Raw genomic sequence first — 21,302 nt, 5'->3', positions numbered from 1 at the left:
TTTAAGAATCTTTACAAACCATCGAATCTTTTTTTCCCACAAAAGCAAATCTTTAGATTTTTAAATGTTTTTCACACTAAGAAAAAAGGTTCTTTGAAGAACTTTGGGAACCAAAAATATTTCGACAGACATTACTGAAAAATGCTGTTTTTTACTTTGATTTTGAACACGTTCCCCACCAGCATTTTATAAATTGCATAATTTTTTAATTGTTGGCAAGTTGCCAAAAAATTGCTGATGTACACTTTTTATGACCATCTTTATATTTCGTATCCAGATGTCCCTTATTGAGCGTCCCTTACCGGAATTTACCTAAAACGTAGATTGCCATAAAAACTGTCAATCAAAGGCAGGAAAACGTTATCTCTCAATTGACAAGATATCTCATTGACGGCAGGGAAAGAGTTAAGAAGGGATAGTTCACCAAAACTAAAAATTCTGTCTTCATTTACTCAACATTTACTTGTTCCAAATGTGTTTGAGTTTTTTCTTCTGTTAAACACAGTAAAATATATATTGAAGAAAGGTGAAAACCTGTGACCATTCCTAGCAGGCACAAGACATCAACGTGACGTCAGATTGACGTTGTACCCCATTGTCGTGGGACATTGGATTTTATTTGGAAATGAAAATCAAGTTAACGTCAGAACCCAACACCAGGCCAAGGTCAATGTCTAACGTCGGACAAACATTGCATTTTGGTTACTTTCCAACGCAACCATTAACGTCTAATAAACTTGACATTGTGTAGATGTTGGATTTTGGTTGTCATACCTGACGAATAAATGTCAGTCTTTGATGTTTATATGACATTGGTTTAAGATGTTGGCTCTGCGTTGGATTTTGGTTACTTTCCAACACAACCTAAAATCAACAAATCAAAAAAAATATCAAAGTCATTTCGTGTTGTTATCAGACGTCAAAATAACATCCTAGGTCCTTACCTAAATCTAACCTAATATTAACGTCTTATGATGTTGTGTGTCTGCTGGGGGTGACTTCCATAGCATTTATTTTTTCTACTATGCAAGTCAATGGTTACAGGTTTTCAGCTTTCTTCAATATATCATCTTTTGTGTTCAACAGAAGAAAAAAACTCATAAAGGTTTATAAACCAAAAGTAATTTTCATCCATTTTTACACACCTGTTATTGTGTTGGAGGCACCAGAACTTACTTTAAATGCCAACAGTTTTGTGTATGCATTGTAAGCTATACGTTAATAATGCCTGTGATGCACGACCCTTGCTATGAGAAACCGCAAACAATAAGAGTTATGCTCATTTGAAATGTGAGCAAGGGTCTGCCCATTCTTTCAGTCGACATCTGCTGAACAGGCTGATGAGTGTCATCATTACACACAAGAGCTGGATTCATCTTAATGCTTCAATGAGCACTTCAGTTACCAGATACCAAACGCACGCTCAAATGCACATGAAACAGACACTATTTTAATCTGCTTTTCTTGTGTGGTACAGGTGAGTGTGCATCTCCTTGTCTGAATGGAGGTCGGTGTGTCCATCCAGACTCCTGTAACTGCACTTTATACCAGGCTGCTGGAACTCACTGCCAGACAGGTACTGCTCTGTGCATCATCTAGAGACACTCTCTCTGATTCCTCTCTGAGTTTTGGAATGATAAATAAATAATAAATAAATGTTTCAGTTCCCAACGTAGGCTTTGAGCGGGAGATGACGTGCCGCTCGTGGGGGCAATACAACTATGAAACCTTTGATGGACTTTATTATTACTACCCTGGAAAATGCAGCTACACGTTACTGAGAGACTGTGAAGACAACACTCGGTCAAGTGTACATATACAGGTGATCTATTAAGATGTTTGTAAAAAAAAAGAAAATTTTTCTTAAAATGTTCTGACTTTCTCTAGCTTAAAATATGTTGTAAGACCATTGTGATAACAGTGACTAGGTCATGGGTTTGATTCTCTTGGAAAAGATAACACTTAAAGTAATTTTAAAAGGTAATTTTGAAAAGAATCATCTGCCAAATACTGTATGTAAATCTGAATAATAATAATCATGTACCTCGATTTTAGAGACACTCTTTTCCAAAGTGACATGGGGAAAACGATAGAAGTAATCAAATCAACAACAGCATTATATAACAGTGCTATGCATAAATGAGTACACTTCATTTGAAAAACAATTATTTTATCCATTTCTCAGTGAATATACAGGGCTGTAGTCAGAGGGGGGAGGGGGGGGGGGATGGGGGGCTCAGGTGGTTCGAAAGACCCACCCCTCACTGACAAATTCCAGAATTTGTCACATACATGAGCTCATTTGTCCTACTTTGACTGCTATGCCATAATGAATTTTGAAATTAACACATCGAAAAAGACCAAGAGACTGTCCGTACAGAATTTGGCACACAGAATTTGACAATTTTGGTGCCAAATTCGGTGTGCTAAATTCTGTCTGTGGAAAGTTGAATGTGCTGGCCAGTTTGTTATTTGCCCAATAAATGATAATAAGCTACACTTTTTTTTAACAGATTCAGATTTTTTCTCCTAATAAAAGTTTTTTTTAAAAATAAGTATTGCATTTTTAAAAATATATATTACTGTATTATCTAATTTTTCTAAATATTTAGCAAATGTTTTGGTACACTGTAAAACCTAAAATGTTAAGGTAACTCAAACCATTTGAGGAAACCGATCACAACAAACATTTAAGTTCAAAAACTAATCCTAATGAGTACTGTAAACTTAACCCATTTGAGTAAGCGAAGCCATTTTAGCACAATAAAACCTAATAAATGAAGAGAACTCAAACCAACTGAGTACTGTAAAACTCAATAAGTTAAGGTAACTCAAACTGTTTGAAGAAACCGATTGCTACAAACTATTTAGGTTAAACAACTAATCTATATGAGTACTGTGAACTTACTCCATTTAAGTTGAAGTAATGAGGTATTTAATTAACTCATTAACTTCAACAGTGAGTTCAAGTCTCTTTTCAAATGAGTAGAATTAACTTTCAGTCAATTGTGAGTTAACTACACTCTTTCATTTGATAAAGTTGACTGTTGGGTTTTAAATTGTGGTCTGCAAATATTTTAACAATAGAATTTATATATATATTCTCTTGATTTTTCCTATGTATTAAAATTGTATTTAATATTTTTCCCCAACAGATTAATTTGGTCGGACAATTTTTTGGTACCTCTTTATATCTTTAAGTAATTTTGTTAAATTAGCTCCAGATTTGGCGTTGGTGCTGACTAATCGAATGTTTATACACATATATAATATTGTATAGCATCCAATCTAGAAAATAGACAATTTAAAAGAGATCTGTGAATGGTGTACTCATTTATTCATATTAAACATATTGAAACATCTAAGTGCTTTGACCCGGTCCCAGTTAGTGCACATGTAAACTAAATTAATAGCGCTATATTAATAATCAGTCAAATGTTATAACAAAAGATGCATCTCTAGTTTTCAGTGGTAGGTCACCTATAAACATTTACCAAAAACATGTTCTTTAACAAATGCTTATAGGGTGTATGCAGAAGAATTTAAACATTTTTAGTAACCTGAGTCAAATGGTTCCAGTAAGCTGTATTAAAAAAAATTGGCACGTTTAAGGTCTGTTTTCTTTAAAATAATCAACAATCTCTACTGCCTGATTGATATACGATATAAAGTAGGTCTCCAAATGTACAAGAAACACACATTAAATAAAAATTTTCTTTGCCATGTACTCCAGTATTTTCAATGGAGTTTCAATGGCTTTTCATCTTGTTTTACGATTGAACAACTAAATGAATGCTGAAGTCTATTTAACTGATTATATTTTATTACATTACAACGTCGATGCTGTGAAAGGAACCATATAAAATTGAGAGAACTCACATTAACTATTCACTAGAAGTTTATCGGTAGGGGAAGACACAATAGCTATGCACATACCCTATTTGTTGTCTTTATTGCGAGTTGACTTCATATGCTGAAAGCTTTAGATTCATAGATGCTGTTCTCTGCTTTGCATCAGACATGCCATGTGTGTGTGTGTGTGTGTGTGTGTGTGTGCTGCACAACTCTTGCCTGAGGAAGATATTTATTGGCATTCATAGAGAAAGTGATCTCATTATTATGGTCATTTATGGCCATTACTGTTTAATACAGTAATTACAGCCAGGGCCAAAACAGAATTGGCTTTGTTCTCCCAGACTCACTGATGGGAATCCAGAGGAGGTGAGTTAACTCAGCCAGGAGTTTCTTTAGGCCATTAGCTTAAGTGCCAATATCATTTATCAATGAATTGAAAGGATGGCCGACAGTAATGCAGAACTTAAGCAGGATTGGCCCGGTAGCTATGGATAAGAGGACTCCACTCTTTGATGGCGGAGAGGAAGTTTCTTAAGAGCTGTATTTGCACTTTATATTAGTGACAATGTGGTTTGACATTGGAACTGTTTTTAATCTTTAGGATCAGAGTTTACTTTTCACTTTTCAAGGTGGAGACATCAGTTAATTTTGAGATTTTTGGCCTTTTTGGTGTTTTTTTTTCAATTAAAAAACATTCAAAACACTTTAAATTTGAAGTGCTTTTTGTTTTATTAACTTTGTCAAGACCGCACCTATAATACATTTTAAAGGCATTCTCCTACACTGAGCTATACATCTCTATTGTCTATATATCTCTAAAAACACTAAACTTTATCGTTTATTAATATCTACAATCTAAAGGATTGTGCGGAGGTATATGTTAATACATAATTCTATACATAATTCTATTATATACAACATTTTATTTTACGAAATAAATCAGTAAATATGTTTTTTTCTGGTTGTTTGCAGAATTTTCTCAATTATGAAGTGATAAAAGAGATTCCCTAATCCTCCTTAAAAAACCTTTGACTCTAATTGACTCTTAAGTTTACAACAAATGGGGGAATCACTTTAAACCAGAATTCATCCAGTGTTCAGATTTATGTGCTATAAATGTATGCAAATTAATGCATATTTAATTAAATTAGGCCTTATTTGCATATTTAAACGTAACATATTAGAAACATACCAAAAAACTTTTGCAATTCCTAATGTAAAAAACCTATGATGAAAATCACCTTTTGTAAGCTGTTTGGACAGAACTTTGTGTAGGTGTAGTGTGTCAACAGTCATATTGGGGTGATATAAACACAATAAGTCTCTTTCTTTTTAATTTTCTGACATTAAAACACAAATCCCAGTGAGGCCCTTGACAACGTGACGTAGCAGTGCGGTTTCCCCGCCCACCCAGTTGACTGACAGCCACATATTAACATGTCTCTGTAGTAGCGTGTATAATCATATTGTAACATGACAGTGATGCTGGACAATGGAGTGGGGATCCTTATGCAGGTATTTATTAAATAGGATAGCCAGGCAAGCAGTGGTCAATACAGGAACAAGCAGATGTGCATGGGCAATCCAGAGTCCTACTCGAAATAACAGGCAAGTGGTCAGGAGGCAGGCAGCAGGCAACGTGAACAAACCACACAAAATAAGGTCTAACATGGAAAACAAGGCAAGGGAAAACACTTCGTAATATTCACATTCAGGATACAAGACTCAGCCACAATGTATGTGTGTGTGCTGTCTTTATAGTCCATGAATCAGTCCATGAGCAGCTTCAGCTGTGCGTGCCTAATCAGTGGAGACTCGGAGCAAGTGTGTGTGCGCATGTATGTTGCATGGCTGGATCTGTAGTCCATAAAATGGCGGATTTGTAGTTGGTGTGAATGTGAATGTTTTCCAGAGATCTATGGTGGTTAGATCACTGGTGATTGTGATGCATGTCAACAAGACAGGACGTGCACAAAGCAGCTGGGATTAAAAGATCTGTTCAGCTTTCTGTGATTATCATCAAATGTGATCATGAGAATGAGTTTTACAAGTTTAAAACGTTTTTAAAACAGTGCATGTTTGTAATGAATTACAGCAATTTTACCGTCTTTACTTCATCACCACAGCCACATGTCAGTACAATTATAAAAGATGCTTCAATCCCGGTTTGTGGACGTCAAATCAGGTTTATTTTGTACATTAACGGATAACCATACAGCAGTGGATATTATTGTCTATCCTGTCTTATTTGCATGCGGAAACAGTGCAAAGTTAAACATGCGACGTGTGTGTGTGTGTGTATATGTGTCCACTGTGTATATGTGTCCACTGTGTGTATGTGTGTGTGCGTGTGCGTGCATGAACTTTGCAACAACATTGTGTGTGACTCATCTTTGCAGAAAGGCTTGAATGAACTCCACAACAAATACATCAAATAATCATTGGGAAAGTTACTAACTAACTTATTAGTTTTTACAAATTTAAGTGGATTGAACATAAAACAGTTAAGTTGTCCCCAAATAACCTCAAGAATTGTGTTGTAGTAGTTTTTAGTTAGCAAATACCCTATTCACCTGCAGTCTCTTTTCTTATTAAAGCTTTATCTTATGCCACGCTTCATTGCTAATTGTTGATCTGCAGGTGCATAATGACCCAGAATGCAGTTCTTCTCCTTACTCCTGCACGCGTTCAATCAGCCTCTTCCTGCCATGGGAGGGCGAGATTAGGTTACAGCACTTCAGTGTTACTTTCAAGGGTCAAAGGTAATGAACATTGACACTCAAACACATCCTGTCACTTAACCTTAACCTGACCTGCATAATATCTGTAAATCCTCTCTCTGTAGTATGTAGCATGTTACATGTGCTCTCTCTGTAGTGTGCAGCTGTAAGTTAAATATGCTCTCTCTGTAGTGTGCTGCTGCCCCATCGCATCCATGACGTTGAGCTGGAGCGAATCTCTGACTACATCGTCGTTTCTCAGCCTCATGTCTTCACACTGGCCTGGCAGGGTCTCACCAGCTCTGTGTACATCAAAATGAGCCCTGAGTTTGTGGGCCACACCTGTGGACTCTGTGGGAATTTCAATGCTGACACTCAAGATGACCTGAAGACCAGCTATGGCAAGTGTTTCTTTATTTGTTGCATTTGTTAGATTGTCAGTATAATTTTTTAGTCAAGTGTTCTCTTTAGACATTTAGTTTGTTAGATCACTCTCCACGCCGATCTAGCCCCCGGCGCCAGATCCTGTCAGAAAATGTCTGTTTCTTTGGGTATTCAGACAAGCCAGCAGAGCCACCCAGTACTCAAACCTGTCAACCAGTATACAACAGAATTAACAATCTCCTATCAACATAAAATATGACAGAGAAAACGAGAGAGGAGCAGAAGCAGGAGACAAAGTCGTGAAGATAAATAAAGAGCAGAGTTTATTGAATAATCTTAGTTGAGTATGATTCAGTGCTCAGACTTCATCTGACCACGATAAATCCAACAAGTGTTTTTAGACCACAAGCAACAGCAATGAAAAATTACTGCTTCACAGCATTGTCCAGAGACAATGGAGACACTCTTACTCATGAAAACAAGTGTCGCTTGAGTCCACACTTGAATTATGGAAAAATTAAATAATAATAAAGCAATAATTCTAGGAATATAGTAATAATAAAATCTAATAAAAACATAATAAAATGACAAATAATAAAAATAATAATAATAATAATCAATCATTAACTAATGATCAATAAAATTATAGGATGATAATTATATAAGTGACTATTGATCAAATGATTAAATAAAATAATTAAATGAAGAATAAATTAATATAGACAAATGAAAATAAGACACAACACAAATGAACGGTGGTTTTCTTGAAACAGCATACACATACGTTTATTACAAGGATTCTCAGATCGCTAGTTAGATTCTTCAGGTTTCATTCAGTGTGCATGACACAGATTTTGTCATCTGAAATATATGCACTGGCAGGCTGAACCTGACAGATGCAAAATTAATAGATTCCCTTGTTAATGATAACTTATGTGGGGGGGGGGGGTGTTATAAGATAACTTATACTCTAAATTTAAATTAAAACTTTGAATTTATCTAATGTATAGTGACCGTGAGAGCTCAAAAGCACTGCAAGTTAAGAAATATGAAAAGCATGCACAAACTGAGAAACAACTTAACCAGTTTGACAACACATGTGCAAGCAAATTCTCACAACACATGCAAATAAAGAAGTATGCTGTGTCGGGGGACACCACAAATCGGCCTGCCTGGCTGCTAACTATTTACAGTAAGTGGTGTTGTTTGAGATCTGAGAGGTGAGATTTTTTTTAACACTCTGATATTACAGTTCCTTGTTGTTTGTATATTTTATCTCTAATAATCTGAAGAACTGCCCAATTAACTGAACTTTAACTGAATTAAATGAACTTTAGCCATGATTGTCACTTTTTGGGGTTCACAAAATTATAGAATGTTATATGTATTATAGGACATTGATCTCTGACCCAACAACTTTTGATGTCTGCAATTTAGTTCTGAAGGTATATTTTATTTATTATTGTTATCCTTCATATTATTTTACAAACTGAAAACATGCATGCATCACAAGCTACAGTCAGCTAGCTTTGGGCTTTACAACAGGCCTTTACACCTACACTGTACATTTTGCAGATTTACTTAAAATCAGCTGCATGTCTAAAGAGAACCATTTAAAAAAGGTTACTAGGCAATGAACAGGAAGATGTTAATATTAAAAATATTTTTAAAAAGTTTTATTTCACAAAATTCAAATAAACTAAGTGTTTGAGAAGTACTGTATAGAACATGGGTTACACGGTGGCTCCATGGTTAGCACTGTTGCCTCACAGCAAGAAGGTCACAGGTTCGAGACCCAGCTGGGTCATTTGGCAATTCTGTGTGGAGTTTGCATTTTCTCTCTGTATTCATGTGGGTTTCCTCCGGGTGCTCTGGTTTCCCCCACAGTCCAAAGACATGTGCTATAGGTGAATTTAATAATCTAAATTGGCTGTAGTGTATGTGTGTGAATGAGTATGTTTGGATGTTTCCCAGTGCTGGGTTGCAGCTGGAAGGGCATTCGCTGTGTAAAACATATTTTGGATAAGTTGGTGGTTCATTCCGCTGTGGTGACCCCAGATTAATAAAGGGACGAAGTTGAATGAATGAATGTACTGTGAATTAATGTACTGTATACAACATGTCATGATGCGTATTGTCCTGAAATGTATTTGTTTGTTTGTTTTGTTTAATGACAATAATTCTTAATGGTATTATTTCACACCATGTCAATCAATTTCAGTATAATATACAGTTAAAGTCAGAATTATTAGCCCCCTTTGAATTTATTATTTTTAAATATTTCCCAAATGATGTTTAACAGAGCAAGGGAATTTTCACAGTATGTCTGATAATATTTTTTCTTCTGGAGAAAGTCTTATTTGTTTTATTTCGGCTAGAATAAAAGCATTTTTTAATTTTTAAAAACCATTTTACAATCAAAGTTATTGATTTTGATTGTAAAATCAATACAGAAAACACCATCATTCTACAATAACTTGCCTAATTACCTAGTTAACCTAAATAACCTAGTTAAGCCTTTAAATGTCGCTTTAAGCTGTATAGAAGTGTCTTGAAAAATATCTTGCAAACATTATTTACTGTAATCATGGTAAAGAGAAAATAAATCAGTTATTAGAAATGAGTTATTAAAACTATTATGTTTAGAAATGTGTTAAAAAAATTAGCTCTCTGTTAAACAGAAATTTGGGAAAAAAATAAACAGGGGGGCTAATAATTCTGACTTCAACTGTACATGCATATATGAATATACATGATATAAAGTTCATTAAAATTAAATAATACAGATGTTCACCTCTACTTTTTGTGACAGTTGGACAAGTAATATTTGATATTTGAGCTGTGAATTGTTGGCATGTTGTATACGCCATCTAAAAGTATTTTGTACAACATTTTAAATGCATGTTAAAAAATTTCTTTAATAGTATTAATAATGAAATCGGGGCAGCACGGTGGTGCAGTGGGTAGCACTATCCCCTTACAGCAAGAAGGTCACTGGTTCGAGCCTCGAGTCAGTTGGCATTTTTGTGTGGAGTTTGCATGTTCTCTCCTTGTTTGCGTGGGTTCCCTCCGAGTGCTCCGGTTTCCCCCACAGTCCAAAGACATCCACTATAGGTGAATTGGGTAGGCTAAATTGTTCGTAGTGTATGTGTGTGAATGATAATGTATGGATGCTTCCCTTGTGATGGGTTGCAGCTGGAAGGGCATTCTCTGCGTAAAACATATGCTGGATAAGTTGGCAGTTTATTCTGCTGTGGCGACTTTAGATTAGAAAGAGACTAAGTCGAAAAGAAAATGAATGAATAATGAAATCGGTACAAATCTTTTAACTTTTGTCATACCACACTTACAGAAAAATTGAACACATTTATTTCTTAATATGCATGTATTTTTGTTTGCTCAGGTGTTTTCACACAGGATTTGGCAATGTTTGGAAACAGCTGGGCTGAGGAGGAGCCGGAGTTGGCCAGATGTCCTGTTGTTCCCTCTCCCTACCCCTCACCATGTGCCACACTGGATCCTCACGTCTTATTGGTGCCTCACACAAAACACTTACACACATACAGTACAGTATATTCTTGTCCAACACCAACCAAAGTGTCATAATCAATGATTTGGGTCATTTACACCCAAACACCTGGTTGATAAGGACTCTGGTTCTTCATTGCAGAAAGTGGAGGAAGTTTGTTCCACCCTTCTGAAGGAACCGTTCCAGTCTTGCCATGAGTTTGTCAGTCCATATTCATACATGGCAAGTTGCTCCAATGACCTGTGCTTGTAAGTACTGACATAAAACACATCTACTGAAATATATCACACTTGCTGGAAAGTTATAAGTTTGAATTGCAAAGCTGCTGTTTTTACTTTCCAAAGTTGTATACTAAATATTCCACATAATAATGCACATTGTAACTGTTGTGTATGTGTTTCATAATTGTTTCATCCGGTACAGGTCCGGTCCCAATGGTGCAGTTGTGTGCCAGGTGTTCACGGAGTATGCCAGAGCATGTGCCCATGCTGATCATCCACTGCACGACTGGAGAACACACTTTCCTGTTTGCAGTAGGCTACTTGATATTGCACAAATGTTTGAATATATGTTGCATATGTGTTAAATGTACAGTAAATATTAGAAGTCATATATATATTCAGACTTGATGCTTTTTTAGGTGTACTATAGCTGATATACACCAGTGTGACAGTGTGACCACAGATTAATCCTGTTTAGGTTGCATGTTGATGCATTGCTTTAGTGATTCTATTCACAAATGAGTTTGTTATCAATGAATACATGGGCGGCATGGCGGCTCAGTGGTTAGCATCCGTTGCCTCACAGCAAGAAGGTCGCTGGTTTGAGTCCCGGCTGGGCCAGTTTGGCATTTCTGTTTAGACTTTGCATGTTCTCCCTGTGTTCGTGTGGGTTTCCTCTGGGTGCTCCGGTCTCCCATACAGTCCAAAGACATGTGCTATAGGTGAACTGGATGAACTTAATTTGCCGTAGTGTATGAATGTGTGTGTGTGAATGTGAAAGTGAATGGATATTTGCCAGTACTGGGTTGCAGCTGGAAGGGTATCTGCTGTGTAAAAACATATGCTGGAATAGTTGGTGGTTTATTTATGAAATAGAAAATGAATGAATATTTATGCATTTTTTTTTAAATCATTTATTCATATTATAGAAAAGTTTATGATACTTTTCAACATGATCCCTACAAACCTCAGTGTTACCTAGTTCTTCAGAAATTATTGTATTATACAGATTTCCTGCTCAAGAAACATTTCTTATTATTATCATCAGTGTTGAAAATAATCATACTGCTTAACATATTTTTGATAACCATAATATATTTTTCTCAAATATTTGATAAATACAAATTTTAAAAAATTATTTGAAATATAAATCTTTTATATAAAAAAAACAGATAAACGTATTCATTAATAAATGTATTTATAAAAGTATTATAAAAGTATTTATAAAAAAAACATTAATTAACAAAAAAATTAAACCAAGTATATATGTTCCTTGCTGTGACTCACAGGAAAGTATATATATACTTGATTTATTTTTTATGTGCCTGTGAGACACATTTTGTGAAAGCACATTTTGCTCTTGATTGCAGATGTTGATTGCCCCGGTGAGCTGCTTTTCAGAGAGTGTATCACCTGCTGTCCAATGCACTGCAAGATCGAACAGATGTGCATAGACAGCAAGCTGCAGTGTTTGGATGGCTGCTACTGCCCTGATGGTAGTAACATAAAACTAAGTAAACTAACCACAACTTCAATCTGAAGATTTAATCAAAATCATGTTCCTGTCTCCAGATTTGATCTTTGAGGACGGAGTGTGTGTCAAGGCGTCAGATTGTCCATGTGAGCACCATGGTATGCTTTACCCGTCCGGACACATCATCCAGGAAGACTGCAACAACTGGTTAGACACTACATATCATCTCTACTTGAACGACATACTAAGGCTTGTGTTTGTGTGGTTTTGAACATTCCTCTTTTGTTCTCAGCACATGTTTTGGTGGCATCTGGAACTGCACAGAGAACAACTGCCCAGGTGTTTGTCTGTTTACATTCATATTTACTGCATGCACATTTTTATCCTTTTTTACATTCATTCTTCTTTCTAAACAGCATTTTCTCATTAATTAATACAGACAGTATCCTACAGTATTTCAGTTTTACTATCTTGTGATCGCAGAGATTCTGCTTATTGAGTTAAATTTAAAAAGCCTCATTCCCATCTCCTTACGTAATTCTTGTATTTTGATGAATGGCCTTACTGTGGAGGACATGCTTCTCTTTAATAACATCTCATTTTACCAATTTACTCTCATTAACCGAACATAATGTAATAGAACAGCTTCTGTCATAGCTGAAGACCTTCACTACTGTTCAAAGTTTTTTTTTTTTAAGAAATGATCACCTTTACATAAAAAAGACACATTAAATTGATCAAAAATGACAGAAAAGAAATTAAAGAGTAAAGAAATTAACAAATAAAATAATTATATTTCAAATGAATGGCTATTTAGGAGTCTTAAAAATTATTTCCACACAAAGAAAGCATTAGTTGTGCTATTTCTGTTAAGCACCAAATCCAAACCAAATCCAATTTTTAATATTATTAGTTTCTGAAGCATCATGGGTAAATGGAGAGTGTAAATAGCTGGAATAATGGCAGCTGAAAAGCTTTGTTTCATAAAAATAAGTTGCAAACATAAACAACGGGTAATTTCAATTGTAATAATATTTCAGTATGGAAAGCATTTAAACATTTAGAAACATAAAAAAATCTTATGCCAACCCCCAAAGTTTAAAACAGCAGTATACTGGTTTCTGATCATGTATTTATTTTTTTTAAAACAGGAGAGTGCTCTGTGACAGGAGACATGTTCTTCCAGTCGTTTGATGGCCGCGTTTACACATTTCCTGCTACCTGCCAGTACGTTTTAGCCAAGAGCAGAAACTCTGGCAGGTTCACCGTGACCATTCAGAACGCACCCTGTGGAGCAGTAAGTCCCTCTGCACTTTCATCCACACCAGAACAAACCTCAAGTATTCGTACACAAAAGAGAAAAGACTTAAGGCATGCCAGATGCTGCATGCCAAACCTTTCTTCATCACGATCCAGAATTGCTCTTGTGTGGTGATCTAAAGAGTAATCTGGTGGCTGGAACACAGCTTCAGTACACAGACTTAAGATTACAGCTTCTAGATTTGTGCGATTAGTCAAGCTATGGACGTATTAGCAGTTCAAGCTGGTCTTGTTACTCCGATTGTTAGAGTAATGTTTTAAATTATAGCTTGCTAATTGTAACGAAAATAATTTACAATGTACGTTACTGTAATAAGATGTACCTATCTAGTATGTACATATAAAGATAAAGGAACAATATGAAAAGTTTGTGGAAACAAAGTGGAAATAATAACCACTTTAACTTACAATCCTCAAAAATTATATTTACACTACAAGATTCAAGAAGGTAACAAGCCCACTATGATTTCATTTCGAATTGTTTCTATTTATGCCATTTATCATCTAAGTCCAATGCAGATGAATACAACCTTACCTCTTTTCAGCACTTCTAACAAACAATCCAACATGACAGAATACAACACACGTCTCTTTGCTTATATGGTCTACTCTATAGATAATTTTGAGGGATGTAAGCAATAACAATGGTCCTGTATTACATTTTTTATTTCCTAAGCTACAATTATCCACATTATGATAAATAATGTTATGACAGCTGTTTTAACATTTAGATATGATTAAATTGCCTCTTATTACAGTTATGAAATAGTTTGTCAACAAGCAGGAAATGATCATGGACCAATGACATCACCACATTGAGATGGTCTATAAAAACGTGGTTCTTTGCAATGTAATAATAGGGGAACCATTTAAGTGCTAAATAACTACATATCTTTAATTATTCCATAATTCAGCAAATAAAACACCAAAAATAATCACTTAAGAACCATTGCTAGGTTCTTTGTACAGCGCATCTGGAAAGTATTCATAGCGCTTCACTTTTTCCACATATTTTTGTTACAGCCTTATTCCAAAATGGATTAAATTAATTTATTTCCTCAAAATTCTATACACAATACCCAATAATGACAATGTGAATAAAGATTTTTTGAAATTGGTGCAAATTTAATAAAAATAAAAAACCTGAAAAATCACATGTACTGTACATAAGTATTCACAGCCTTTGCCGTGAAGCTCTAAATTTGGCTCAGGTACATTCTGTATCCACTGATTATTCTTGAGATGTTTCAGCAGCTTAATTGGAGTTCACCTTTGGTAAACTCAACTAATTGGACATGATTTGAAAAGGCATACACCTTTCTATATAAGGTCCCAGGGTTGACAGTGCATGTCAAAGCACAAACCAAACATGAAAACAAAGGAATTGTCTGTAGACCACAGAGACAGGATTTTCTCGAGGCACAAGGCTGGGGAAGGTTGCAGAAAATTTCTGCTGCTCTGAAAGTTCCAATGAGCACAGTGGCCTCCATCAGCCATAAGTGGAAGATGTTTGGAACCACCAGGACTCTTCCTAGAGCTGGCCGGCCATCTAAGCTGAGTGATCGGGGAGAGGGGCCTTAGTCAGGGAGGTGATCAATAACCCGATGGTCACTCTGTCTTAGCTTCAGTGTTCTTCTGTGGAGAGAGGAGAATCTTACATAAGGACAACCATCTGTGCAGCAATCCACCAATCAGTTCTGTATGGTAGAGTGTGCAGATGGAAGCCACTCCCCGCCTGGAATTTGCCAAAAGGACTCTAAGACCATAAGAAACAAAATTCTCTAGTCTGATGAGACTAAAATTGAACTCGTTACGTTTGGAGAAAAGCAGGCACCGCTCATCACCAGGCTAATACCATCCCTACAGTGAAGCATGGTGGTGGCAGCAATATGCTGTGGGGATGTTTTTCAGCACCAGGAACTGAAAGACTAGTAAGGATGGGGGAAAGATGAATGCAGCAATGTACAGAGACATCCCGAATGAAAACCTGCTTCAGAGTGCTCTTGACCTCAGACTGGGGCGACGACTCATCTTTCAGCAGGACAATGACCCAAAGCACACAGCCAAAATATCAATTGAGTGGCTTCACAACAACTCTGTGAATGTCCTTGAGTGGCCCAGCCAGAGCCCAGACCTAAATCCAATTGAACATCTCTGGAGAGATCTGAAATTGGCTGTACACCGTCACTTCCCATCCAATCTGATAGAGCATGAGAGGTACTGCAAAGAGGAAAAGCAAAAAATTCCCAAAGACAGGTGTGCCAAGCTTGTGGCATCATATTCAAAAAGACTTGAGGCTGTAATTTCTGCCAAAGGTGCATTAACAAAGTATTGAGCAAAAGCTGTGAATACTTATGTACAGTACATGTGATTTTTCAGGTTTTTTATTTTTAATAAATTTGCAACAATTTAAAAAAGAATTCACATTGTCATTATGCTGCATTGTGTATAGAATCTTAAGGAAATAAATGAATTTAATCCATTTTGGAATAAGGCTGTAACATAAAAAAATGTGGAAAAAGTTAAGCGCTATGAATACTTTCCGGATACATAGGTGCTAATAATGCTTTTGCATTGCATGAATACTTAAATTGGTTCCTCTTTGACAGGGGTGTCCAAATGCGGTTCTGGAGGGCCTGTGTCGTGGAGAGTTTAGCTCCAACCTAAACCAAACACACCTGAACCACCTAGCCAAGCTCTTACTAGATATACCAGAAACTTTCTGGCAGCTGTGTTGAAGCAAGTTGGAACTAAACTGAGCAGGACACCGGCCCTCCAGGACCAAGTTTGGACACCCCTGCTCTATGATTACATGCCAAATAGGTTATGTTTGAACAACTTAATGCATCATTGAGCCTTGCTGAGATGTCAACCAATACCTTAGCAATGCCAAACAAATATCTAGCTTACCAAATATCTTGACTGATTGGTAGATTCGACATTACATTGTGTAAAATTATTAGCTGAAACCAATGAGAGTGCAAGGGATGGATTGAGTGGTCATTTGGTGCATTCCAAATGGAATATATCATCCCTCCGAAAAAAGCACTTCTTAATGAAAACAATCATGGCTGCTTTACTGAAGGGTAATTCCAAACCAAAGTGCTCAAATCTAGCCACTACGAAGGGCCCTTTCCTAATTAAGTATTTTTCAGGCCCACATGATCCTTTGCATAGGTAAGTTGATAGGTGTAGCATGCTGTGTTTCATGTTAAATGATTCATCCATATGCCCGAATCCCTTAAAAGCTATCCCTCCGGAGCGTAAAACTGTTGAAGGGATTAAGGCCATAGGGATGAGCCCTTCCAAACGGAACACAGTGATTGTGTCCGCACACTCAACAGAAATCTCTGTGATTGACTAGAATGATCATTGCTTCAGGCTCTTTACCAAGCGCTTCAACAGACAGGAGCATTTGAAAGCCAGATCTTTCAGCTGAACCGTGCACATATTTGAGTGATCGCTGGTAAATCAGCTCATAGAAGCAGCTTTCAGATGCTCCCGTGAATGCTTTCAGAGTTATAACCAACTATTGTTGAAAGCGGTCTGGCTGTGTATCTGTGATGCAAGCAGCTAGTTGTGTTCTGCTCTTTCTGACAGCTACACCCTGAACATGTGTGTGACCCATTGTTTGGATCATTTATGTAGAGTTGCATAGTGTGAACCACTTAATGATTAACAAACATTCAAGTCATGTTATCTGAACAGCACAAAGATCTGCCAATGTCTAGTGTCTAGGGTGAACTTGGCTTAAGGCAACTAGGGAAAGCTAATTTAAAAAAAAGGGCAAACCAAGCATTTTCTCTTGAATTATTTCTCATACATGTTTCTATTATGTTATAGTACAAATGCAACTATTATTGCTTCTTACAGGTTATAAAATAACATTTGCAGGCTGTAAATGAAAGTGGTGCTCATTACGAAATCTTTCATACTGATAATCAGTTATATTTGAATCCACATACTGTATAAGTGTGCTATTGTTAGATAGATTTTTTGCTGTAAATTCACTTTAGTTACCACATAAATTGTGGGCCATAAAACATTATCTAAATCAGTTATCAGATTACCAAAATTTTTAAAATTGAGATGAAACAACGTCTTGGATGTGCTTATGCCATGATTAGACCCTACTTAGCTCTGACAGAGAAAACATGAAACGGTACAAATCATGAAGAGATTGTTCTCCTCAAAGCCTTCCTTTCCCGAAGCCCAGACCTGCTGATGCTAAAACTCAACACACAGAGAGCAGTCTGGTGTATGGTGTCTCTGTCTGGACTCTGAACAAGCTGTTCTGCTTATCTGAGCCTCTGAATGACAGAACCAGAGACTTTGTAGTTGATAGAGAGTCAGAGATGTATTTCAGCAAAGCGACTGCTGAAAGATCCTCTCATAGGCACCTGTTGGTAGCGTCCATCATTTGCTTGAATGGAGCGATTCAGAGTCGGAGTGGTTTATCTCCTGTGAACAGCTCTCAGTAACTCAAATGCTTAATTCCTAAACGACATGATTGCTGAATTAGTCAAAATTGAAACAGATGAAGCGATAGGTTTGTGTCTTTGTGCAGACATTAATCCATTGTGCTGGATGCAACGGTTCTGTAGATGCTCATATCGTGTGTGCTGGTGTGGGATCTTCTGGCTCTTCTGATTTTGTTTTGCTCTGTGTTCGCTCTGCAGAATCTGGATGGGGCTTGTATTCAGTCGGTCAACCTGGTGGTGAATGAGGATCCACGTACTGAGATCACAATGAGCCACAGTGGAGAGGTTTTTCTGGCCAGCCAGTTCAGGATCTCATTGCCGTATTCAGACGGTAAATCCCCGTACCTGTCCTATCACTTAATTGATATGTGTTGGTTTTTAAAGCACTGAAGTTGCCAAAAGAACATTAGTATATCATGAATTATCTAATAACAAGGAACATGAATTTAAGGTACAATTCTCACTGAAAAGAAACAATTTACTATGACTTTGCCTCAATGATGAGCAGCCATTATCCTAATAAACACCCAACAAGCACAAAATGTCAATGTGACGTCAGATTGACGTTGTACCCCAATGTGGTGGGGACGTTGCATTTTGTTTGGAAATAAAAACCGGGTTGACATCAGAACCCAACTTCAGGCCGACGTCAATGTCCAACGCCCAACCTAAAATCAACAAAACATCAATGTCCAATGATGTTACAGCTTGATGTTGTGTTAACGTTACCACTATGACGTCTATCAGACACTGGATTTTGGTTGCCATACCTGATGAATAAATGTTAGTATTTGACGTCAAGATGACGTTGGTTTAAGATGTTGGCTTGATGTTGGATTTTGGTCACTTTCTAACCCAACCTAAAATCAACCAAATATCAATGTCATTTGACGTCGTTATTGGACATCAAAATAACATTGTCCTTAGACACTGGCTAGACATTGAATTTTGGTCACCTGACATCACGACTTAAATCTAAACTAATATTAACGTCATATGACGTTGTGTGCCTGCTGGGTAATAACTAAATGCACTACAGAATGTACACACATCCACAAATTAGATGTAAATGCATCAGCTTTTTACAGCGTAATACTCACTACTCACTACTCTTAAGTACTTATGAAAGGGCAGCTTTTTACTCATACTTTGAGTAATATTTACAACAGATACATTTACTCGCACTAAATTTTTAGGCAAGTAATGGTACTCTTACTTGAGTATGATTTTTCTCCTTGCACCACTGACAGTGTGTACAGAAATAACAATTGAAAAACATATTCACAGAGCAAAAAGAGCAATTTATGTCAATATTCTTTTTAAATGTAATTAGAAAATGTTTAACCGGTTGCAATTTCTGATTTAATTCAAAAGATATTTGGGTATGTATACTATGTTGATTCTTTCATTAAAAATAGCATGGTAGTCCTTTATAATTGGGGGTCCTTTGCATCCACAATATAAAAAGAAAAACAGAATTAGTAGACACATACTTCTGTATTTTGTGCTATTTTTATAATGATTTACTCCTTGCCTGAATCTTGGTACAGTACAGATTACATACAGAGACATTATCACCTCCCAATGCCCATTCTTAATATTCAAATATGTCAATTTCTGTTATCATTTACTCACCTACATGCTATTCTAAACCTGTATGACCTGGATTTGTTTATTCTGTGGAACGTGAAAGAAGATACTCTGTGAAATGTCTTGTGAAAGTCAAGGGAAACCAAAACTATTTGGTTCCCAGCGTTCTTCAAAATGTTTTACAGAAGACCATACAGCTTTAAAATTAAATGATGACATATGCAATAAAATACCAATATGTCACAATACAGTAGTTTAAAATGCATATTTTCATATTCATGGTCCAGCATGTGTTTAATAGAGTGATGTCTTCTCAGATATGTTTCAGATCCAGGAGCTGTCATCCATGTTTGTTCAGGTGAAGTTATCGCAGGGTCTGCGGCTGCAGTATAACTGGAAGGAGTTCAGGCTGTACCTGCAGCTGGAGGAGCATTGGAGAGACAACACATTGGGGCTCTGTGGAACCTTCAACGGCAACATTCAGGATGACTTCCTGTGGGTTTCTGTCTACTTTCTGCTTGCTGTCTGTTTTCATATTCAACTTGTGAATGAATGTGGTTCATGTTATTGCAGTGCACCCTCTGGCATGATTGAAAGCACACCGTTCTTATTTGGAAATGCATGGCGTGTGTCTTCAGCCTGTGTGCCGCGGCCCAGCTTACCCCAACTTGACCCTTGTGACACACATCAGCAAGCAGGTAAATCAGCAAGCTGCAAATATGCAACATCTAGTCTTTTCTCAACTTTTAGGGTGAGTTCTGCACGGATGAAATGTCTTTCTGTATGATTTCAGCCTCTTATGCTGTGGAGAAGTGTGACGTGCTGATGCAGGAGGTGTTTTCTGCATGTCATGAGTATGTGAGTCCGGTGGGGTTCCAGCTTCAGTGTCGTGCAGACGTGTGCAAATGTGGAGCACTGTGTCTTTGCTCAATACTGGCTCACTACGCTCGCACCTGCCGGAGACACGGGGTCATCATTGAGTTTCGCTCGCACATGCCTGAGTGTGGTGAGTCTAACATGTACAGGACCAGCTTTTTTGTGATTCAAATACTGTAAGCCTTTTAAGCTGCATTTATTTGGTCAGAAACACTGTGAATTCAAATTAGTTTTATGTTGTAATATAGATGAAAATGTGATTAATTCATGTAAGTTTCAGCATTGTTACTTCAGTCTTCAGTGTCACATGATCCAAAAGTCATTTAAATATGTGTCAGCAATCTATAATCAATTGAACTTTCAAAAGAGCCGCATTTATTATAGATTGACTGTTAAAATGACAACTGTTAAAATTACTTTCGCTGCTAGTTTAAACAACTTATTTAACATGAGTTGAACCAACACAATTCTTAAGTTTTTTTTGGGACAGCTTAAATGTTTTATGTTCAATCCACTTAAATTTGTAAAAATGAAGTTAACTTAATCTAACTGTGTTGGGACAACATGGAGTTGTGTAAACCACAGCATTTTTAGTGTTTAAAAGGGGACATTTTTGTTGGACAAATATTCAGCTAAACTTTATTTTAAGGTACAATTCCCACTTTTAACAAACTATTAACTATGAGTTTAGTCTCAATAAAGTTATTAGGTCGGTTAAGAATGTAGAATAGGATTATGCAGAATATTTGCTTTATACATACTAATAAACAGCCAGTATCTTAATAATAGGAAGGTTATAAGCCACTAGTTGATAGTGAAAATTGATACTTAGACGTAAGTGTTACCAAATAT

At 36.6% G+C, this 21,302-nt stretch overlaps 1 protein-coding gene across 1 annotated transcript in view; it reads left to right on the top strand.

Moving 5' to 3' along the window:
• The first annotated feature begins 277 nt into the window (after window positions 1–277).
• The window catches only part of otog (otogelin), a 71,744-nt gene continuing 50,719 nt past the window's right edge, over window positions 278–21,302 (top strand). The window contains 16 exon segments of the mRNA XM_056460778.1: window positions 278–293; window positions 1,478–1,576; window positions 1,665–1,822; window positions 6,496–6,617; window positions 6,768–6,976; window positions 10,363–10,493; window positions 10,630–10,736; window positions 10,912–11,021; window positions 12,080–12,205; window positions 12,282–12,390; window positions 12,476–12,522; window positions 13,335–13,480; window positions 18,183–18,315; window positions 19,892–20,069; window positions 20,148–20,272; window positions 20,368–20,580. Coding sequence (XP_056316753.1) covers window positions 278–293; window positions 1,478–1,576; window positions 1,665–1,822; window positions 6,496–6,617; window positions 6,768–6,976; window positions 10,363–10,493; window positions 10,630–10,736; window positions 10,912–11,021; window positions 12,080–12,205; window positions 12,282–12,390; window positions 12,476–12,522; window positions 13,335–13,480; window positions 18,183–18,315; window positions 19,892–20,069; window positions 20,148–20,272; window positions 20,368–20,580 — 2,029 coding nt within the window.

This window comes from Danio aesculapii, chromosome 7, assembly GCF_903798145.1.
Source record: "Danio aesculapii chromosome 7, fDanAes4.1, whole genome shotgun sequence".
Lineage (NCBI taxonomy): Eukaryota > Metazoa > Chordata > Actinopteri > Cypriniformes > Danionidae > Danio > Danio aesculapii.
This window is presented reverse-complemented; position numbering and strand designations above follow the sequence as displayed.